Consider the following 22,309-nt stretch of genomic DNA (forward strand, 5'->3'; position numbering starts at 1 on the left):
ATATGTGGCAATACGTCTGCTGAGTGTCAGAGCCGAAGACAAGTAGAGAGCTTTATCTTCTGCCCCCCCCCCCCCCCCCCCCTCTCTCTCTCTCTCTCTCTCTCTCTCTCTCTCTCTCTCTCTCTCAAACTGGACTTCTAATGTCTGTGTACCCAAAGTTAAAGTACCCTTTGCAGAATGTCACATTCCAGATATATTATTTCACATTATTAGTGATGTGATAAATGTGTACTTTAATGTTGCAGATGTTTAAGGTGTTATATCACAATCTGTATTTATCAATTCAAAGAAATGTCTGTACAGAGCAAAGGATTCCCCTCTGGTTCTGATCATGTTACACACCGTTATCGGTTCATTAATTCACCCTCGACTCTGCAGCTCGTGTTCCCCGGTACGTTACAGTGGTTGCATAGTGGCGGGTGGGACTGGAAAGACATGCACAGCAGTACCATAATTAGAGACTATGTCATGCAAAGTCTTTGCCCCGTGTGTGTGCGTGTGTGTGTGTGTGCGTGCGTGTGTGTGTGTGTGTGTGTGTGGTGTTTTCAATCGGTTCATCAATAATCTCACTTCATAACAAACTCCAAAAAAGTGAAACGTAACAAAGACAAGGGCCAGTTTTCCAAGTGTCCCCCGCTGATAAACTTATTCTCCCGTTGTTTTTTTACAGAAAAACCTTTGATCCCAAGCATTGACATCATCAGGCTGCTGTACGCAGACAGACAGACAGACGGGCTGAGGCAGACAGACAGCCAGACAGACGGGCTGAGGCAGACAGACAGTCAGACGGGCTGAGGCAGACAGACAGTCAGACGGGCTGATTATTATAAAATAAAAGCCTCCTAATAAAAGATCCCTCGGTCCACACAATCAGACTCCCACTGGCTGCTGGGGACTCGACTCCTCGACCAGACAGAAGTCGCCAGTCACTCTCTCACTGATGGAGATGGCCCTGATTGTCCTCAGAAATATAGAAAAATGTAATGCTAGATTACAAAAACGTATTTAGTATATTATATATTCCAGGCAGTGTGTGCTTATACGAGCGTGACGGGATCCGGATGCATACTAGTAGATCCAAGCATCAATGCGTGTTGATTCTCTTCTTTACGTAACGGAAGTTTACGCATTTAATTCAATGAAACCGTTTAGTCCAGGGTAGTGGCGTCCCTAGGCTAAAAAACATCCGGGGCTAAAGCCCCGGATGTTTTTTCATTAGCCCCGAATGTTTTCAACAACAACAAAAAAAGATTTGGTACACAAGTGGTTAACACCTCCAGGTCGCACATGACGTCATTCACCCAAAACAGCGGAGTCAGACTGGCAGCAGGCGCACGTAACAGCAAGCTGCTGTCTGAGAGTGTTTCTATGTCTACACATTTCGCTGCTTCACTCTTCTGGGCTAAGCCCAGCGCCGCCGCTCCCATAACGCGCATCGCTCTGCAGTGATACGCGCCGACACATCCGCGCACACAGGTGAGCACACTCTCACGCGCGCCGGCATCGAGCCGAGAAGAGTTGTTGACGGGGGGGGGGGAGCGATGCGCGTTATGGGAGCGGCGGCGCTGGGTTTAGCCCAGAAGAGTGAAGCGGCGAAATTTGTAGACATAGAAACACTCTCAGACAGCAGCTTGCTGTTACGTGCGCTTGCTGCCAGCCTGACTCCGCTGCTTTGGGTGAATGACGTCACGTGCGACCTGGAGGTGTTAACCACTTGTGTGCCAAATCTTTTATTTATTTATTTTTTAATTAACATTCGGGGCTAATTAAAAAACATCCGGGGCTTTAGCCCCGGGTTTTTTAGCCTAGGGACGCCACTGGTTAAGACCGAAATGACACTTGAGAGCCCTGAGAATGTTTAATATTAATTATTACACCATTAGACCACCATTACATTTTTCCTCTCGCGCACCCCACTTTGGGAATCCCTGGTTTAGTCTATAAAATAAAAGTAAAAAATTTAAACACATCCAAATTTCAATGGAGCTCATGGTTTTCATCTGTTATCATGTTTTGTCTGACCAGCCGCTCTGCAGCAGGCCGGCGTCCCATAGTGCAAAGAAAAAGTTGCATAAAGTTTCAGCGCATTGCTACTACGGCTATCATCATCCTCCTCATCATCCTCATCATCCTCGAACAGACACTTCTGGCATCCTGCTGTGTGGTTTTGGTGCACAAGACAGAGACTGAAGCGGTGTTTCCTGTTCGTGGCTGAATGATGTTTCAAGTCAACTCTTGAACTTCTGGTTGAACTTAAATTCATTTCCAGGTGAGACATGAACAAACGGCGACTACAAACACGTGAATGATAAACCAAAAGGTATTTTATTCGTCATTTTTCATCCCGGGCCGACAGACTTTGAGACTACAACCCAAACCGCTCCAAACCACGCCAGAACTTTGCCCCGCCTCCCCACATCCGGTTGCTCGTGCTGAGTGGACCGGGCTCAGTGCCGCGTGCTCCTTTGTCCCGTATGCAGCCACAAAGTGTTCGTTATGCCGTTGGGAGCGTAATCCGACAGCGGAGCACGAGGCCGCGTCGCCGGCGCACCTGTGGAAGATCGTCCCGCTCAAAGTCCACCTCCTCTGCCTCCGACTTCGTTGTGTCCCACATGCACGTCACATGATTGCATTGATCTGGCATTCACACCGAAGTTAGATGCATAAAGTGTGCTGAAATCAAAACAGGAGGAAAGACAGTTACAGCTCTCGAGACATGTGGTTTAAAAAAACCCGGTAAAACACAAACCAGATAACACATGCTAAAAAAAAGAAATACTCTCATAACCAAAATAGCACATTTTGAGAAACAGAACAAATAATTCGCCTGTAAAATGTCGACTTTTGAAAATGTTTTTCAAAAAGATTCCGAGTGGGCTCGACCGGCTGTTCAGAGGAGGATGTCGACTGATGTTTAAAGTCCAGCTCAAGTCACACACAACTTAATGTCAGTTTATTTTTAATTCATTGTCGTTTTTATATTATCTAAAGGGGGGAAAAAGACAGAATTAGTTCCGGTACTTGTTCGTAGGAGCATTTCAGAGCCCCGTCTGATCTGGACTGCCTCGCCGGTCCAAGAAGGCCTGGGACGTGTGCAGACGACCGACCAGTCAGTCGGCATCCTGGAAGTTTTCTCTCTGAAAAAACACTGTTTGAAAACATTTCCGGTAAAAGCATAAAGCTCACCTTTATGTCCCTCATCAAAGTAGATGTCTGAGTGTGAAATGGGCTCAGCGTTGCCTCTTGAGGGGCGCGACCCACCGTAAAGATCCAGTGGGTGTTTTCAGATGAGCCCATTCCCACAATGAGGCGAAGAAGACACGAAGGTGAGATACATACTTTATTCCAAACAGGGTGTTTCCAGTTTTGCACGAGGAAAGACAGAAAGCTAAATAAATATGGCGAGCACCATCAGGAAACCAAACACATGAAATCACTTTCTCCATTTTGGTTTCTGATCTTTTTTATATATGACTTCCAGAGCGGATGCGTATGCTGTTCTGCAGCAGCGATTTCAGCTGGACTTTAATTCAAAGAATAGAAAAATAAAAAATGAACACTGAGTCCATACAGTGACATCGAAACGGCATTCATATTTGAAAGTATAAAAAAGAAAGAAAAAGAAAAAGATTTCAAATGCTGTCTGACCAGGATGCTCCCACCAGTAACTTGATTTTACCCATCAGCCACCACAGCTGGTGCTTCTCAAAAAACTCCCCATTGAAGAATACTGGTCAAAGTCTAACAGATGACAGTGATGCACTGTGGCCGTTCTTCTTCCATCTCTTGTTGTCCTCCCTGTCGTTTATGGCGTTGTGGTGAGTTGACAGGAAATGCAAACCGATTGATTGGCGGATGCCGAGTCAACGGGTTGCAAAGAACAGCTTCAATCGACCAGTGATGTCTCTCCAAGCAGAACATGCAATCTCACAACTTACAGACCTTGCTAGATATTTGGTCCGTCTGATACCTTGGCTCACGATGCCGCGTCAGTTCATTCATTAATTAATTCCCGTCTACACTGATGGGATGTTGATCCTGGACAGTTGGATGGCCTTTTACACTCTTTGCAACCTTTGACATTTTAAACCTGCTGAGTTACTCTTCTTTGTGTGTGTGTGTGTGTGTGTGTGTGTGTGTGTGTGTGCGCGTGCGTGCGTGTTGTGGATCGGACGTGTCTGGAAGACTAAGGTGGCGTCGAAGGGGACAAACATATCAACGTGCGATGCACACGGTAAGAACATACTAACATGAAGAACCTGAGAGCTATGGAGAACCGGGAGCAGCAGCGCACAGACACACGCACACCGCACGAAGAAAAACGAGATATTTTTAATTCTGTAAAAAAAATAAGAGGATGCAACCGATTTGTGTGAATAAATCAAAGAATAAGATCCGAGTAGTTTGATGCCGAACAGGAAATGAGTGGAGAACTTATCCTGATGCACCAACTTCCTTTGAGCCATTGAAACCTTCAGCTTCCTGAAATATGAATTTTGTGTGCAAAATAAAAAAATAAGGTACAAATTTGAAAGTAAAATGAAACAACATTTTAACGAATGAGGCCCCTGGGAGCCAGAGCCTACCATTTAATTACTTTCATCTCGATCTGATCATTGATCCAAGAACTGTACATGTGTTTAAAAAAAACAAAAACAAAAAGATCTTGAGAGCCAAAGTGACCACACTGGGTCACGTGGGCTGGCTTTACGTTAAACCCGGTATGACTCATCTGTCATGCAGAAATCTTCACGGGAGAATCTTTGATCCAAAATGAATGCTATCTATATGAATGAAGGGAAATCTGTCAACATTTCAAGCGACTTCCAAGGACGATTTTAAGCCTCTGACAAACGTTTTCTCTAAGTTTGTATTTCTGTAAAACATTTTGGCATAATTTTCAGTCTCTTTCAGAGTAATAAGACTTGGTGAAGGATGTCGAGACTGACAGACAGACAGATAGATACAGGAGATAGGACAGACGAACGAGAAATACATACGGGAACAGCTCATCTCATATAAAACAAAAAACATGGAACAGAATGAGCTCCGTCGCGTCGCACGACCGGCAACCAGAAACAGCCTTCGAGTTAACGTGACGCGCGTCCGCCACTCTCTCTCGTGTTCACGCCGGAGGTTCAGCAGCGTGGAAGTCTCTCTTGCAGTTCCCCGAAACAGCCACCAGAAGGGGCGTGGGCGGAGCCTCAGTGACTGTGTGTTCTCACAGAGACACAGAAGAAGAACAGAGAGAGCGAGAGAGAGAGATGTCTCCTGCTCCGAACCCGTCCTGTCTGTCCTATGAGTAAAGCCTGGGTCAGTCCCTCTGTCCTGCGTGTCACTTTCCATCCAAACACGACCGCTTTGTTGACAGTGTTGGAGGCGGAGAGAAGGGCGGGGAGGGGTGGGGCGTTCACTAGTAGTCTACAGCCCCGCCTCCTATCCGGAGTTCGTACGATTCGATCCCGACCGATTCCGTCACCCAGCTCACTTTCTCTTACCGGACTTCTCAGAGCGCTTCGACTCCGACTTCCCTCCTCGGTCCGACCTCTCAGAACGCTCGCCCCTCTCCTTCTCTTTCTCCATCTCCAAGTCCGCCGGCTCGATCCGCTCGCCGCAGTCCGAGCGCTCGCCGCCCCGCTCTGACCGGTTGTCTCCCTTGCTGCCGTCGAGCCGCGTGACCTCCTCGGTGGATGAGGTAGTTGGTTGGGGCTGACCCCACTTTAGGATCTCCTCGTGCTCCGTGATGCTGCCCGTGATGTTGGTCACCCACACCTTCAGGTCTTCCTGCGAAGGAAGAGAGGGGGGCTCACGGATGTCAGCTGAATGGTCCTTTACCGTTTCAGTAATTATGAGTTTTTCACATGTGATCAAATAAATAAATGTAGACACAACGAAACACGAATGTCTCACCTCATCTTTCGCGTGAAACAAGAACTCACTGCCATCCTTTGTTCTGCAATAAGAGGAGAGGCATTAAACTTAGGAAACCTGTTTGGTGAGACCCTGAATCTCGAGTTGCTCACCAGACGCTTCACAGCAGCCCGCTGCACCTAACATACGTAGGATGTGTTAAATGGGTTCCAAGTGTGGATACTTGTTGGATAGAATGAACCCTTCATATCTACATCGGGATCGGGTCTTCTTCATGTTGCACCGTCGTGTTTCTAGCCCAGAATCGACAAACCGAACAGTGACTCAGGGCCTTTAGAGAACTACCACACAGTCTGCCTTCCGTCGCTCCTAAAGTATTCTTATGACGGTGAGGAAGGCCTCTGAGCGAGGGCCGAACTTCGAACTGCTAGATATCGGCAAATCCTACACACTGTTCCTTTAAATCCAAAAGGTTGTCATCATCATCCGAGGACTGGAACCGTTGGGCACATTCGTGTTACCGGATGTGAACTTGGAGCAGCAGCAAATGTCTTGCTTTGGTCCTGTATCATGTTTCAGAAATTTGAAGTATCACCGACACTTTTCCGTCTGTACGAGAAAACCACTGCAGGCGCGTTGTCTGATGGAAGCTGCCGTCAAACCGAGAGGCAGAGATGAAGCATTGTGGCATCATGTCACCAAAGTGTACTAAAGGATCCAAAACTGACTGCTCTGTGTCTGATAATGTGTGTGTGTGCTTTGTCTCTGTGTCGTGAACTCCAGAAGCTGGCGAGATGTGTTCGTAACTTTCTTGCTGACTGGAACTCAGCTTTTTCTATTGCAGGAAACCAGTGAAGAAAACCAGCAATAGCCGAAACGACGGCTCCTCCACAGTCGTCACTACTTTGTGACTCCCTTTCAAAAAAGCCAACTCAAAGGTAAACAATGATCAGCGTTGAACTAGACCCACATGGATTTGTCGTGCTGATTAAGCAAATATCGTGAACCTAGTTTCTAAGAATGGTTTACTTAACCCAGCTCCACAAAGGGGAGCACAGGAAACGCGAGTACGACAACGGCCTCTCACTTGAGCGTGAAGACGTTCTTCTTCTTCTTGTAGCCGTTGGTGACGTCGCAGTGGCAGTCGGAGAGGTTGAGCAGCGGCTCGCCGTTGTAGGTCGTGGCGGTGCTCTTGGCGTCCTTGTAGAAGCCCATCTCCCCTTTGTTGAGCACGCAGTACAGGTTGACCCATGACCTGCTGTGGTGTGGGAAGGCGGGAGGGGTGAGGGAGAGGGGTGGGGGGGGGGGGGTCGAGAAGGGGGAGTAGTGGAGGAGGAGCATGGGGAAAGGAGTACGAGAGCTGCAGAGTCGCTCTCGCTGAGCTAACACCTCACTCACCTGACCAGAGCAGACAGGGAGGTGATGGACCGGCACCACGAAGGGAGGAGGAAACACACTGCTGAACAAAGACGGACGGGCGAACGGACGGACAGACGGAGGATGGAGGGATGGGGGGGGGGGGTAGCTACGCTCAGTGTGTGTGTCGCTGTGTGTGGGGCTCATATGACTTACCTTGGAGGAGAGGAGAGGAGCAGCCAGGAGCACCGAGGACGAGAGGAGAACAAGAGGGGAGAGTTTGGTTAAATGGCATTGTGGCAGCAAACGCTGCTTCAAACTCCAGTCATGCACCATTTTGCCTCTTTGAGCGTGTTAACATGCACACGGCATCCGCATTAATAAGCGTACGCCAAATTGTAGGTATTATTCAGAGCAAGCTGTCTGCTTTGTGACAATAGGAGGAGAACGAGAGACTGGAGGACGCAGGCGGTGCATGTGATACTGTGTCTACGTTACTGTTGGCAGCACTAGTTTCCATCAGAGACGTCGTGAAAAGCGAAGATCTCAGGGTCCCTCCAATAATGATCATGAATAGACAATTAGATGTTGTGTTCAAGAGAATGGGACGGACGGACAACCAGAAAGAAAAAACGATGCCTTCCAGGATAAGGTTAAAATATATATATTTATATATACTGTATAATATATAAAAAATCTCATCTGTCCAGTATTTTCAAAATAAACTGAATGCAAACAGAAAATGCTTACTCAATTACTGCAGTCAAGTACGTACTTGTACTCTTCTACTCCGGCAATATTGTACTATTTTATTGATTTGATAATTAAGGTACTACCGTAGTTGCTTTGCAGACTGAGATTAATAATACAAATATAAATCAACAAATAACGTTAACAATACAGGTTAACACTTTGAGAGCAGGACTTCTACTTGCACACGGTATTACTGAAAAGATCGAGTGCTTCTTCCACCATTGCTCAGATACACGTCACGGTCGTAGCTGTATCTCAGGGTACAGACAGGAAATCATGGCAACACGTCTTTGCTTTTCAGAAAAAAAACGTAATTAACTGAGTAACGAAGGTGAAACTAGTAACTGACGAATCTGTGTTCCATGATATGTAGTCAGTTTGTCCCTCAGCTCATCTAGGCACTACAAAGAGTACGCATCGTTCACATGCACCGTATCCTCCACTCATTCTGAATAATACCAGAGTATTAAATTGCACATAAACACTCAGTGCCTCGTCATGTAGCTATGTAACAAAGACGGGTTGAAACAGGTTGAACCTCAATTCTTCTTCTCAGACTAACTGTATCCTCTCTTTCTCCACATTGATTGGAGGAAAATGGTCTGAGGGCCACCCCCACAGATCTCCTCCAATCAAAGTTGAACACAAAGAAAAGAGGGAGCATACAATAAGCCAGGAGCCGTTTGAAGATTCACACTTGTCCTGATTGAAGCCATTCAGGATTACCTTGCCATGTACATTACAGGGCATGTACATACACGAGACATTCATCCACTGCCTTGAGTGGGGCACGTGAGTGGGACTCATCCGCAGCTGGAAGGGGGTGGCGGGGATGAGCGTTTAGCTGTGGATGGTCAGCCCAGCCACTAGAGGGCAGTGCAGAGACAGGCGCTGCCGTTGGTGTCTCTCTGGAGGAAGCAGCGGTCATCCATGGAGGCCAGGTAGTGAGTGAGTATGTGTGTGTGTGTGTGTTGTGTGTGTGGAGGCTAAGCGACTGGGCACAAGTCAGTGTACGCCATCGCAGCTCCTTCAGCCATCTCGTGGGCTCCCGCTCGGCGTCGTTAAGCATCATGCAAGATGTTTACACATGTGGTGACATTTCTGCTGGATGCCGTTTTAATTCATGTAACCGTTCTGATGATTGTGATCAGAGATCACATACATTTTCAGAAGCTCCCGCATATTGACAGTAATTTATTTTAAAAATGTTATCCCTGCTGTTTATTTATACCTGCTGGTTTTAGTCTTTGTTTGCTTGTTTTTTGTTATTTCATTAAATTAAATAATGGAATAATATTATTTTGAATATCCAATTGCATAAACATTAAATTCCCTTCTCTATGTCTGTGACGGAAACAATAAAAAAAATAGAATACAAAACTATTACTGGTAAAAAAAAATCTAATAATGGGTTATAATTTATTTCGAATTGATAGGATTATTGTAATTGTGTAAATTATCAACTGACAGCCACTTCCATTTCTATATTCATACATCCCTCAATATGTCTTGGAGAAAAAAAACTATACTTTCTATTTTTTACCAGGTTAGAGATTGAAGACCAAACAAATAGTGATTAATTTCTACTTCTTCACTGCTAAATCTTTTCCGTTATGTCACATGACTTTTCTTTGTATAGATTTTTATCAATTACAGGGTTGTAACAGTAAGATGTGCCATAAATGTGTTCTTCCAAATTCGTTGGAAGCAGATCAAACTGACCTCATATTTCCACTATGCAGAATGCAGAATGTTTTCTTATGCGTTATCTGATAAACAAAATAGTTAAAACACGGTAAAGTCATAGCATCCCTTGAACATAAACATGAGTGAACTTAATGTATGCATGCTTCTAAAGACACACAGTGTGTCTGAGGAAGTCTAAAGCTGAGTGAGTGTTGCCTGTATCGCGTTGTTGACCCTCACGGCGGGACCAACCAATGAGGCCTTGTGGGTCATGCATCTCGTCAACGTGTCAGACGCGGCGGCGTCAGCCAGGTGTGTTAGCCTGTTAGCTTAGCATGCTTGAGTCATGCCCCTGTTGTCATTGCCTAATCATAAACTGGAGGGGGCAGTGATGTCATGAGAAACAGACAACGGAGATACGACGTCTGCCACAGTCCACACCTGTTATAAATAATAGTATATATATATATCATATAGCGACTGACTGTGGAATGTTGGTCTCATTGTTTGTGAACTTGCTTGACAATATGCACATTGCTCTTTTTGGGTAAATCATTGGAATGATTTGAAACCCAGAAAACCCTTTAGCCTGATAATCACGACACCAGTGTCCTCCCTATCTACTACTTCTATCATCTGCGAGTCCAGATGTGGCGCTCATGATGATTGTGACCATGAACACCCACCTATTGGTGCTCTTCTTCAGGGTCTCGATGTCCAGCTTGCGGAAAAGGAAGCCCTCGTGGTGTGCGGTGTGTGCTGGAGGCTGAGGCACCGCCGGGCTGCTCTGGGTCGGCGCGGACCTGGACCGCCGCGTAGTCGTCTCTCCCGCCTCTTTGGGTCGTGGCCGGCGCCGCGGTTTGGGCCTGTCCCGTGCTCGGGGTCGCTCGAGACGGGAAGGTTTCTCCGGTACCCCGTTGGGCAGCTTGGGCACCTCGCCACGGGCCTGGATGTGGGGGGATAGAGTCAGGGAGGATTTGGTTTGTGTTTTTGAAAGAAAGTAATTGAGTCTTTGTCAGTTGAATGTGTTTCACATTTACGTCGTCCAAAGCATCGACGTTCCTGTTGACAGGTCACTAAGGACCCAAAACATCCTCGTCATTTAGAGAAGCCTTCCCTGGTGTTCTTTGTTCTCCCTCCAACATAAGAGATATACCCCGGTTCTGATTTAACTGATGCTATCGTAGCTTCTAAGCGAACCCCCTTGTTGGAATGAACAGTTGCCGTGTTGTCTCTCACACACACACACACACACACACACACACACACACACAAACCACGTCTTTAGCTGCCAGCCGCTCTGAACAGGAAGCTGATTGGTTCAGAGACTAGTAGGCCGGACACAAGCGTGTTGCTTGAAGCCTGACAAAGCAGGATTTTTGCATAATTGCGTGATAATGGAAAGAGATGTTGGACTTCATACATTTTCAGATTCAAGAGTTTCTCAGGTGGGCATGTGAGAGGTCAAAACTTCCAAAAATATTCAACCTGGTGTAAACTAGAGACACAAACAAGTGTTCCGCTAATCCTAAATCGAAACCTGTAAAAACTCTCATTTAGTAGTGGGGCAGTAGTTTATAAAATATATTTTCTGGTGTTATAAAAAACCACCCAGATGAGCTACAACATCCAACACAAATATAACTGAGTAGTTGTACATATTGTATGTGGATGAAATGCAAAGAACATAAATCTCCAGACCTGTGCTGCTTCCCTTTCTTGCAGCTGCTCTACAATTTCTGCCATGGTGGATCTTTTTTCTCTGTAGGAAGAAAAAGAAGCAATTTAGAGAATCACATTGAGTGTTAATTAAAAACATTCATAATGTTGTTGTTTTTTTGCATTGGCTTTCCTGCAAAGTAATCCAACTGCAATGCCCTACACTCATGATAGACATTTATTTAAGTGGGATAAACACTAAATTCCAACGCCAAAAATGTATTCAAAACATCTCTTTAACGAAACATCCGTTCATGTGCTCTTTGACCTGCTCCTGGTGTCCCTTAAAATTAGACAATCGTTAGACAACATAACCGGGAAGACACCTCAGTTCACTCAAAGCCTCACCCTCCTCCTGAGCGTCTGTCTGAGTGCTCTTTCCCGGTGTCATGCTCACTGGATTCCTGTCTCTCCAGCCGGTGTCGGTCCCTCTCCCTCCGCCGGCCCTCATGGCCTCCGTGGCCTTCGTGCTCGCTGGAGGTTTGCCTCTCCAGCGTCCGCTTCTCCCGCCTCTCGGCGTGTTCCCTCCACAGCTCCTGGGGCAGCTCGTCCCTGCGTGCCTGGATCAGCTGCTCGCTGGAAAGCTGCCGCTCTATCCTGTGGTGGGTCTGGACCTGGGGCTCGGCCTGGCCCAGCGGGTCGCTCCTGGACCCCCGCGGCCCCCTGGTGGGCTCGCTGTGCAGGCGTTCCCTGCTCGGCTCCTGGAGCACGACCTCGGCCGTCACAGACACCTCCGCTCTCTCCATCCCAAATTCTCCCATCATCAATTCTCTCTCTTTCTCCCTCGCTTTCTCCAGCCGGCTGGCCACGATCAGCGGCGTCACCGCATCGTCCATGTGTTTGAGTCTGGCTTGCCGCAGATACGGGGATGATTTGGCCTCCAGCGTCCTCGCCGCCTGTGCTGGATGGAGGTGACTCATCACCTTGGTCGCTTGGTCTCCTGTCGTGCAAGCGATTTCTCGCGCCTGGTTAGCCGAAACCAGCATGGCCGCTGTGGCAACCGAGGCGATCGAGGAGGGAGCGGGCTGGCCCAGCCCAGCGCCCAGGCCGAGGTTGTGCCGCGCCTCCAGCGCGTGGCGGTAGCTGGAGCCGTTCATCACAGGGGTGTAGTTGGCGACCGTCGACCCCAGGCGACGAGCCACGGACGAGGGAGAGGGCGTAGGCGTGGCGGGCGAGGGCGAGGGAGGAGAGTTGGCTTCGTTCTGCTCATAGATGGTCTGTCTCATGACGGGGGAGATCGGGAGACGGGGGAGGGTGGACGCACTGGGTAAGGCATCTTGGGGCTCGAGGAAGACTTTACGACCCAGCAGAGGGGTCGGTGGTAGTTTGCTTTGCTCAGCTTTCAACTTTTCTACCTGCGGAATGAAAATGGAACAAACTTTAAGATTTGACTTGAGTGAATGATACTGAATATTTGCTATATCTCCTTAGAAGTCCGAAGCTTTTAGACAACACTTATATTTAACTTAGCCTTTTGAGTTGGGAACTCTCTCATATTGGCCAGACTGTTATTGTATTCACACGATAACGATGGTGATGATGATGTTACCGTGGTGAGTCGCCGCAGTGAGCTGAATCGCTCCTCCCAGGTGGCGGCGGCTTTGCGGAAGGCTTCATGTCGACGAATCAGCTGCTCCACCTCGTCTACACTCGCGCCGAGCTCGTTGCTGCTGATTAGCGGCTCCTGAGCGGTCAGCCACGCCTCCGCCACCACTGCCTCCTGGGCAAACTGGTGAACCTCCAGCACTGAGGGGAGGGGAGGAGAGCGAGAGATGACATTCACATGCACATGAATACATGTGTGTATTTCTACGACACATGTTTATCTCTGTGTTTGAACGTCTGATTCTACCAACACAGCGCTTCTGCTATATCCACCCAAGAGCCACGCAGCACCGCGACTAAAAGCACCCCCACTCACACTGTATGTAACGGGGATTTGTCGATGCACGTTCAACCCACGCTGGACCCGTTTCTATGAGTCAGTGGTCACATTTAGTCGAGACAGCGGTCTGCTGTGTCGTTTCCTCACGACACTACTCCAAACTTTCTCTCTCCTCTAAACTCTCTCTCTATGAATAATATACTAATGCATATGATAACTAGAATGGGCACTCGGTAGAGCGCAAACCTTTGCATATCACACGATTGGGCATTGAATTATGAACATTTTGGCATTAGTTGCATGCCAATTGGATAAAAATTGACCGTGCTATGGTAAAAAGAAGATGTTGACCTTTTCATGACCTTGACCTTGACCTTTGACCCGATCGATCCCAAAATCTAATCAAATGGTCCCTGGATAATAACCAATCAACCCACCAAATTTCATGCAATTCGGTTTAATACTTTTTGAGTTCTGCGAGTAACACGCATACAAATAAATAAATAAATAAATAAATAAATACACGGCGATCAAAACATAACCTTCCGGCATTTTCAATGCGAAGGTAATAATCTCAATACATACATTTGAATTTAAATATGTCCCTGCTTGTGGACATATTGGGGTTGGTCACACATTAAAACCATCAGTAGCAAATTCAAGGTTATTATTGATATATTTGATGTTAGAGAATCAATCTAGTTCATAGATAGATTATGTCTGTCTATTCTAACTCCTAAATCACAATAATATGACTGGAAAGACACTATTGCCTACTGCCTTGAACAGGACTCACCCTTTGGACTTGGCCGAGTCCAGAGCAAATCGAGTCCCTCCAGACTCGACTGGTCCTGGTCTTGGTCCTGGACTTGACTTGGACTCGATTAAATTGGTCTTGACTAGAGTCCTGTGTGTGTGTGTGTGTGTGTGTGTGTGTGTGTGTGTGTGTGTGTGCGTGTGCTCACATTGCTGCAGGAAGTCCCAATGCTTTTCCCACTTCTCGGACAGCTCATATTGCTTAGCAACCACCTTGTCCAGCCTCTCCTTGATCTGAGAATCAAAATGAGCGACATCAGAATCTTAAAAGCTGTGAGACTCAAAACTTGAACAATGTTCAGAATGTGACCAAGTGCTATTGTTGTGTGTATTTGAGCATGTGTCTACTCGAGTTCAGTTGTATTCTTTTAGTTTTATTTTGTAATTCATGTGTGATTTGGTGAATTTCCTGTCTGGTGTGATAGTCTTAAAATGGAAATATGAATATAATGTGAAAATAACTTATCTACATGATATATACAACTGTATTCCCATGTCTCCTGATCTCACCTCTTCAGCTGCTGGGTTTCGAGCAGCCAGCAGAGTTTTGCCCATCTCGATACACTCCATGGTGCTCCGGGTGCGAGCCTCCACTTCGCTCTGCAGACTCTGGTGGTAATTCATCAGCACCTCCACTGAGGACACGTCCCTGCAGGACCAACAGAGAGCAGAAACTCAGCTTGTTTGTGAACTAGTTTGTCAGAGAAACCTTGAATCAAATCTTTAGTCTCAAGTGTGTAGAGATGAGGGGGCCTATGAGCAGAACTATGTTTTTATTAACGTATAACCCCCTGAAACTAAGAATCTCTGTTTTCGTTCGATTAGATTTAGCCCTTCATATCTATGTAGCCTCCAGCTGCCAGATGAATCCCAGTGATCCTAAAGTAGTGTCATACTGCGGTAAGAAAGGCCTCTGTGCGCTTTTGGCCTCGTCGACATTACCAAAGTTGAGGGAAGAGTGAGAGGAGGGTTATTTAGTCGGTTGCAATCTGCAACCTCACCACTAGATGTCACCAATTCGCAAACACTGTTGCTGTAAGTTTAAAAACATCTGCTAAAAGTACTTATTTCTGTTGTTTTAAATAGGCCTGCCTGGTTACATTGCAATATAATATATTCTTTGCTGAAAACAAGTTTTAATATATAGAACAGCGATTCCCAAAGTGTGGGCCGCGGCCCACTGGTGGGCCGTGAAAGTACTGCAGGTGGGCCGCGAGAGGTCATTTACAATAAATAAATAAAATGTTTTTAATTTTCAATTTTGAAAAGTTTGAAATTAATATACAAATATTTATGATTTAAATTACGTGTTATTCTTTTATCTGACCTATTTTTCTGACCGCCAAACAAAATAATGTAAAATGGGGCGCCCTCTTGTAGTATGAAAGTAAATATATATGAGCTCCGGAGAAAATGGTATACAAAACATACATTGTCGGTTAATACATTTTTAATCGGTTAAATTCTGAAGGTCATTTAATCATCCCTAGTTTATGTTTTGATCAGAGTTGTGATCAGCGCCGCCGCTCCCATAACGCGCACTACGCGCTGCTCGTAGGGCACCAAGTCCTGAGGGGGCACCACAAAATAGGCAACAAAAAAAATCCTCAGTTATAATAATTATAATGCCGATATTATTTCAGTCTAGAAATATTAGGCGCCTTTTAGGCATGTATGTCACAAAACAGGCAGAACAAGAGATATATTTAATCGCTCAGCAGCCCCGTTAACACTTCTCGGGTCGCATCGCTCTGCCGTGATGCGCGCCGAAGACATCCGCGCACACAGGTGAACACACTCACTAGCACCCCCCCCCCCCCCCCCCCCGTCAACAACGCCGGTTGTGATTAAAGGCTTGGGTGGGCTGCAGAAGATTTTCAGATTACAAATTGGGCCGCGGCATTCTTGAGTTTGGGAACCGCTGATATAGAATATTCAGGGTTTTATTTCTTAGCAGAAATGTCCTTTTTTAACTTGAAATTTAAAAAATAATTCTGTCTTAGATAACTTTCTATTCACCGTACAGTCACATTCAACCACATTTGGATCCAGAGTCGTGAGACAAACAAGGCGAACAACACATAGCAAGGTCTGACAGGCCAAGCCCTCTGGTGTAAAACATACAGCATGTTCGAACTCCATTTCGATACCTGGGCTTCTCTCCTGTCCCTATCTGACAGATGATCGATTCCATCCACATGATCTGATCTCGGACCATGCTGAAGAACCTCAGCTTGTCCGTCTCGGTGGTGATCTGCACTCGACACTCCTCGCAGGACATCAGCAGCTCTTTCCACAACTGCATGACTTCGTGCTCGCGGCACGCGATGGCTTCAGCCTTCTCGCCGGCATAGACCGTCCTGAGCTGGGCCGCGCTCTCCTGCAGCTGACGCACCTGGCAGAGTGGGGGGAGCGGATTTTAGGGAGACGCTAAGCCCGAGCGAGGAAGAAACAGAAATAAAAAGACAAAACAGAAAAGAGGGTGTTTTCCAAATGACGCACTGCACACAGCTGGTCTGACAGCTGTGTGCAGTCAGGGCCAAATGGTACAGGCTCTGTCACTGGAGTTGACACGGAGCAGCTGTGATTTGATTTAGTTCTACAGTAAAATGTAAAACTCTGTTCTTTGTTCCCCAGGTGCACGACAGAGACTAGATGAAGCTAAATTAAATGCAGAGTAAGACGGTAGTTTTGCCATGAAGATGCAGACTGACTCACAAATAGCCAGATGTATTTTTTACTACCAATCAATATTTAGTTCTATTTCAAAATCCATTTGAGATTTTGGAGTGTACAAAGAGACATGAAAATAATACTGGTGAATGCTATGTTAATGATTTTCCTACATGAGTCTCCAGCTGAGTGAATACTGAAGCAGGTCATGTTCCATGCTGTCTGGTGATGTGTGTGCTGCTCTACCTGCGAGACCAGCAGCTGGATGTCCTGCTCGAAGCTCTGCAGGACTCTCTGTAGGGTGCTGGTGTTGGTGGTGCTGCCCTGCCGAGCCCGAACCTCTGGCAGCCGTCGGTGCTTGTCCTCAATCTGGGCCAACACCTGAAAAAGAAGAATATGAAGCCGTACAGAAGTGTTCCATGTCTACAGTGTGTGGTCCACTGAAACACTGCCTAAACCAGTGAAGAACTTGGTTACAGTAAGCCAAGGTGAAACGTGTCTTCTTGCACCAGAACATGGTAGTATTTAAGATGTATGAAGACATAAACAATTTAGTCTGAATTAATCTGATCCTTTAAAGCCCCACTATGTAGTTTTTCCCTTTTAGCGCCCCCTTCAGTTTTGTAGGTATTTAACGTTTACTTCAGTGTCATAAATACCCAGTTACGATAGATGCAGCCTCGCATACACTTGTATTGAGTTGGGATCATGTGTTGTCCTGTATTATAATTATAATTATTATTATTGTTATTATTTGTACGTGTCACGGGTTATAAAAGGTGACGAGGGGGAGGTGACGCGAGGGTTTGTTTGGAGCGCGCTGACAGGCGCGCTCCAAACATGCTGATGGAAATGTCACTCTTGCCTGTCTTCAAAACTTGAGAGCCCTGCTAATACGAAGACTGCGCAGGAACACTGTGAACTGGGCCCAGCACCTACCGGACTAGGGTGAAGTAGCGCGGGGATTGAACGCGGCGCCTCGCCACGTTTCCGCCTGGTCGGTCAGCTGTTTGCCGGCTTTTGGGGGGGGGGTGCGCGTGCAGTCATTTACTTTTGTTTTGGGGGACTGCAAAGACTTTGGGACTGTCGGGATCCGGGGATTATACTTCGTTTTGAGTGGGTTTGATTGTTTGTAGTGTATGTGTTCATTTTGGGGGCTTGCAGATGCATTGAATTTGATTTAATATAATAACATTTGGGTTTCCGCATATCGACTGTGTGTTTTTCTTTTACGACCATTTGAGCAGAGAGAGTTAACACCAGAATTCGCAGATCCGCCCATTCCCTTTTTTTTTGCGTATTGTACCTTTTCCCCTTGATTGAGTTGCTCAGGGCAAATTGTTACAACATAACCAAAAGAATGACAACATTTAGTTGAGATGAAATACCGATCGCGTTTTCAGCCTATATACGTTGTTTTCTAAATGTTTGAATGTGGAGTACGTGTGATCGAATACAATATTGTTGACAACACCAAAAAGCTACATAAAAAAGCTACCCTTATACTGGAGCTGCGAGCGTGGACTGGCACTATATGACATTGCGTAATCACTGCCAGAAAGCAGGTCGAAGTTCATCCGCCCCGGAGCGGGCGGCTCCAGAATCCTACATAGCGGAGTTATTTCCCGACAGACCCCCGATGGCAATGGCGGAGACGCAAATCGCCATATTAAAAGTCATTGTAGCGGCACAATTTTTTTCAAGCTGTTATTTTAAGGTACAATTGTTACATAATGTTACTTTAAAAGAAAAATCTGTTCAAAAATTGAAAATAATTCCCCTTATTTGTTGGTTTATGTATGGTACATGTGTTGCATAGGATAACCCCGCAGAGATTAATAAGGTGTAATATTTGCACCAAATAATATTGCCCTATACGGTAAAAAAATAATACCATGTCATATCTATGTTTTGTCCTGTTGCCCCTCACCTCTCTGCAGTCGGAGAAGAACTTGTGCAGCTGGTGGGAGGCGGCGAGCATCTGCGCCCGGGTCTCCATGAGCTCCAGCAGGTCGGCCCACGAATCGTTCACCCCGTCCTTCCACTCGGCGATGGTGGCGGCCTCCAAGTGGCCGTAGTCGATGAGCTCGTCCACCATCTGATTGACGGCCGTCACCCGCTCCTGCCCCACGCTGTCCGTCTCTGTTGCAAACTCCGTGAAATTCTCCTGCAGGACCTGGAGGTGTGTCGGGGGAGGAGGTAAGAAGGGGAAAGAAAAAGTGTTTCTCCAATCACCTCATTCGCAGGCGCCACATGTCGACCCACTTACGGTGACATGCTCGTAGTCTTGACCCAGTTCCGGCGAGCTGGCGACCACCTCCCTCTGAGCGATCCACTGCTCCAGCTCGTCCACCTCCCGGTTGAGCTGGTAGAGCCAGTATTGCTGCTCCAGGCGGCTCTTCCTCTCCTCCACCAGGTCCTTCAGAGACGCGTACAGACGGTCCATCTGCGTCTGACGCTTGCTGATCTGCTCGCTGTGGAAGAAGAGAGGAGATGTAGTGTGTCAGGGCAAGTACATGAAAAAAAAATGAAAAAATGAATATTCCGTCTGCGTGTCCCAGCAGAAAACCAGACAATGTTTTTCTGTCCGGCTTCGATGAGCCTGTGCCCACTGAAGCTTCATTTCCTTGTTCTTCGATGACAGGAGTTGAACCCGATGGGGAAATGCCGTAGCACATCGGGTGCAGCTCTGCGCATTATAAGGTGGTTATTTTAGTTACTGTCGCCGCCGTCCTTACAGCGTGAACCATTCTGGCCAGTACTTCTATTAAAATAAGTGTTTTTTCGTCAACGACACTGATTCTCAATGGATGTCTTTTTTTGCACCATTCTCTTTAAACTTTAAAATACTCAAACCACCCTTCTGTTACAGACAATAGTTACGCAGTTGGAAACACTCGGATCTCAATTCTTCCCGATTCTGAAATATTGGTCTCAAACAGAAACTCTAGACCATGTCTGCATACTGTTAGATTGTGTGTGTGTGTGTGTGTGTGTGTATGCTCACCTGTCTGGATGGCCCATCTCCAGTAGCTGTCGACATTGCTGTGACAGCAGCCCGACGGTCTCGGCGTAGTCCTCGATGGTCTGTTCCAGGACCAGGTGTTTCTTCAGCAGCTGCAGTGTGCTCGGCTCGTCCTGTTGGGAATAAGACAAGACACACGAGGAAGAGTTTCACTTTTAAAATAACAGACGCCGCACAAATGCTCGAGGTATAGGTCTGCGTAAAGAGGGACGAGTTATGCTCTGGTTCGGGTCCAACAAAACTCCATGATTATTAACGTAATGCTGATGATTTCAGTGTCACTCAGGGTGGTTGTAATAACGGACATTCTATGCACAGGCACCTTCCCCTTCTCCTCGTTCATCATGTGCAGCTCCTGCTCGCTCAGCCAGGCCTCCACCTCAGCCGTGTCGAAGTAGTACTGCTGGGCCTGGTACATGGCGTCCAGGATCAGCTGCCTTCGCTCGGTCTCGGCCCAGAGCAGAGCCCACAGCTGGGCCAGCTGGTCGTAGCCCGCCCTGACGCAGTTGGCCTCCGGGCTGCGTATGGAGCCGATGATCCCCGCCCTCTCCAGGACATCGTCGATCCGGCTCCTGTGGCCCTGCAGCTCCCTCTGAAGGCTCTGGAAGAGAGACACGGGGCAATGAAGTGACCGGTTTGATCTATTTCACTTCCTGGGAGAGGAATCCCTTGTCTGTTGCACTCCTTTAGGTCCCCAGCCCCCTTTTGGGGGGGGGGGGGGAGTTTATCCTTTTCCAATGTGAGGGTCCAAGGAGGGTATTGTATACTGTACATGTAAGTTGTGGGCGTAAATGATCCAGATCTGAGGCAAAATATTGGATTTTAAGCTGTACTAATAAATTGTATTGAAATATAAGCTTTTTCTCTGTTGTTTAACACATACTGGTAATAAGACAAACCTTTGGACAGGAGCGAGATAAGTACAGTACCTAATGAGGTGGGTGACCGGGTATGGAGGGCTTTTCTGCTAGCTATTCAGATTTTCTACCTGGTTCTTCTTCATGAGCTGCTGGACTGCCTGCAGAGAGGAGCCGTGCTCTTGAGACATCGCCATTGGGAGGCGCTCCTGGATCCACAACTACAACCAAAACAAGATGACACAGTCAACACTTTGCACACACGTACACCTCATTATCCGTGGGTGAATCTGTGTATCCAAATTCTTGTTTGGACGACAACAGGGTTAAACATTAACGTCCCGTTTATGGTGTTTAAGATTGCGTGCGTGTTGGCGAACGACGGTCACACTCACAATCTCGTCCTCCAGGTCTCGTCCGACTTGGTGAACTTCCTTCGATGCCAGCAGGATGCGCCGCCTCTCCTTCAGTGGCTCGATCAGACGCACCATCCTGGCCTCTACAACGGCTTGGCGGCCTGCAACCGTCTCCTTGATCTGCGTCTGTTGCGGGATAGAGGCCACCTGCACCTGGAGCTGCCCCACCTCCTTATACCACACCTCCATCTGATTCTCCATGGTCTGAGTGGGAGGAGGAGCAGGACGAAAGTTCTCAAAACCAACGGAGGGAATGTGTTGGATGGGAGAGAGGGATGGAGGAAGGTGAGAGGATACGTCATCACGTGGGACAAGGTGAAGGTGGGATTAGTGGAATGTGACAGAAATGTAAACACGAGTAGTTTGGTGTTGACAGTTTAATTTGAATTTTTTTATTTTTGACAACGATTGAAGATAACGTTTAGCTGTGTTTCAGCTTTCTAACTCACCATAATGATATTATCACTCAGTATACTTAAAAAACCTAAAGGATAAGCGTGTAGGATTTAGTGGTATCAAGTGGTGAGGTGGCATCCAACTGAATAACCCTCGCTCACTCCAAGAGTGTCGGAACACTGCGGGGGTCTTTAGGTTAGGTCGATACCAAAAGACAGTATTTGGTTTGTCCGCTCTGGGCTACTGTAGTAACATGGCGGACTCCGTGAAGAGGACCTGATCCTCATATCAATATGAAAGAAAAACACTCCACAATGAAATGTCAGTTTGTGGCCCTTCCAAAAGACGGGGGAACACAATCACCATAAGAATATATTAATAGTTACTTTTATTTAAAGTAAAAATGACAAAAAACTACAATCTCTGTTTTACAATTATATAATTGCATCTATCATTAATGTTCTAATACATGTTGATACGTCGCTTGTGTTCCGTTCACTGAAATGCCGTTATTTCATAACAGATGGACAGGAGAGCAAAAACGAGACTGAAAAAAAACCAGAAGAGCGAAAGAATAACTGACAGACAGGAGGTGTGGAGAGGTTTAATGTCCCCCTTGATGGTTGCTGGGCAGTGGAGTTTGGTTTGGAGTTATGACGATGAGGTAAAGCAGTGAAACGGCTGTTAAAGGAAGCTGTAAGCGGAACGCTGTGGGAGAGGAGAGCGAGACATGTCCGGGGAAACGGTGAAAGGATGAAAGGATGACTCTGTGTCCGGGTCACACCGGCCCGCCGCCTGCTGGGTAAAGACTCTGACTCCTCTAAACGTAAAGTAAGGTAACAATTTCTGTTTCAAA

General features: G+C 46.8%; 1 protein-coding gene across 4 annotated transcripts in view; it reads right to left on the minus strand.

The window, feature by feature from the left end:
• Positions 1 to 3,327: 3,327 nt before the first annotated feature.
• Positions 3,328 to 22,309, minus strand: part of LOC130211207 (spectrin beta chain, non-erythrocytic 4-like) — a 77,559-nt gene continuing 58,577 nt past the window's right edge. Inside the window, exons 27-43 of one of the 4 annotated variants that reach the window (XM_056441931.1) lie at positions 21,037 to 21,261; positions 20,773 to 20,862; positions 20,107 to 20,385; positions 19,767 to 19,897; positions 19,029 to 19,233; positions 18,690 to 18,935; positions 17,006 to 17,140; positions 16,237 to 16,481; positions 14,597 to 14,735; positions 14,236 to 14,320; positions 12,935 to 13,131; positions 11,734 to 12,740; positions 11,368 to 11,428; positions 10,353 to 10,612; positions 6,959 to 7,126; positions 5,911 to 5,953; positions 3,328 to 5,784 (exon numbers count right to left, since the gene is read on the minus strand). In XM_056441931.1, coding sequence (XP_056297906.1) covers positions 5,485 to 5,784; positions 5,911 to 5,953; positions 6,959 to 7,126; positions 10,353 to 10,612; positions 11,368 to 11,428; positions 11,734 to 12,740; positions 12,935 to 13,131; positions 14,236 to 14,320; positions 14,597 to 14,735; positions 16,237 to 16,481; positions 17,006 to 17,140; positions 18,690 to 18,935; positions 19,029 to 19,233; positions 19,767 to 19,897; positions 20,107 to 20,385; positions 20,773 to 20,862; positions 21,037 to 21,261 — 3,816 coding nt within the window. In that variant the 3' untranslated portion in view covers positions 3,328 to 5,484. Of the gene's footprint in view, positions 5,785 to 5,910; positions 5,954 to 6,958; positions 7,130 to 7,194; positions 7,444 to 10,352; positions 10,613 to 11,367; positions 11,429 to 11,733; positions 12,741 to 12,934; positions 13,132 to 14,235; positions 14,321 to 14,596; positions 14,736 to 16,236; positions 16,482 to 17,005; positions 17,141 to 18,689; positions 18,936 to 19,028; positions 19,234 to 19,766; positions 19,898 to 20,106; positions 20,386 to 20,772; positions 20,863 to 21,036; positions 21,262 to 22,309 lie in introns of those variants that run through there. The other 3 variants (XM_056441930.1, XM_056441932.1, XM_056441935.1) reach the window with 3 other exon arrangements.

This window comes from Pseudoliparis swirei, chromosome 20 (assembly GCF_029220125.1).
Source record: "Pseudoliparis swirei isolate HS2019 ecotype Mariana Trench chromosome 20, NWPU_hadal_v1, whole genome shotgun sequence".
NCBI classification, from domain to species: domain Eukaryota; kingdom Metazoa; phylum Chordata; class Actinopteri; order Perciformes; family Liparidae; genus Pseudoliparis; species Pseudoliparis swirei.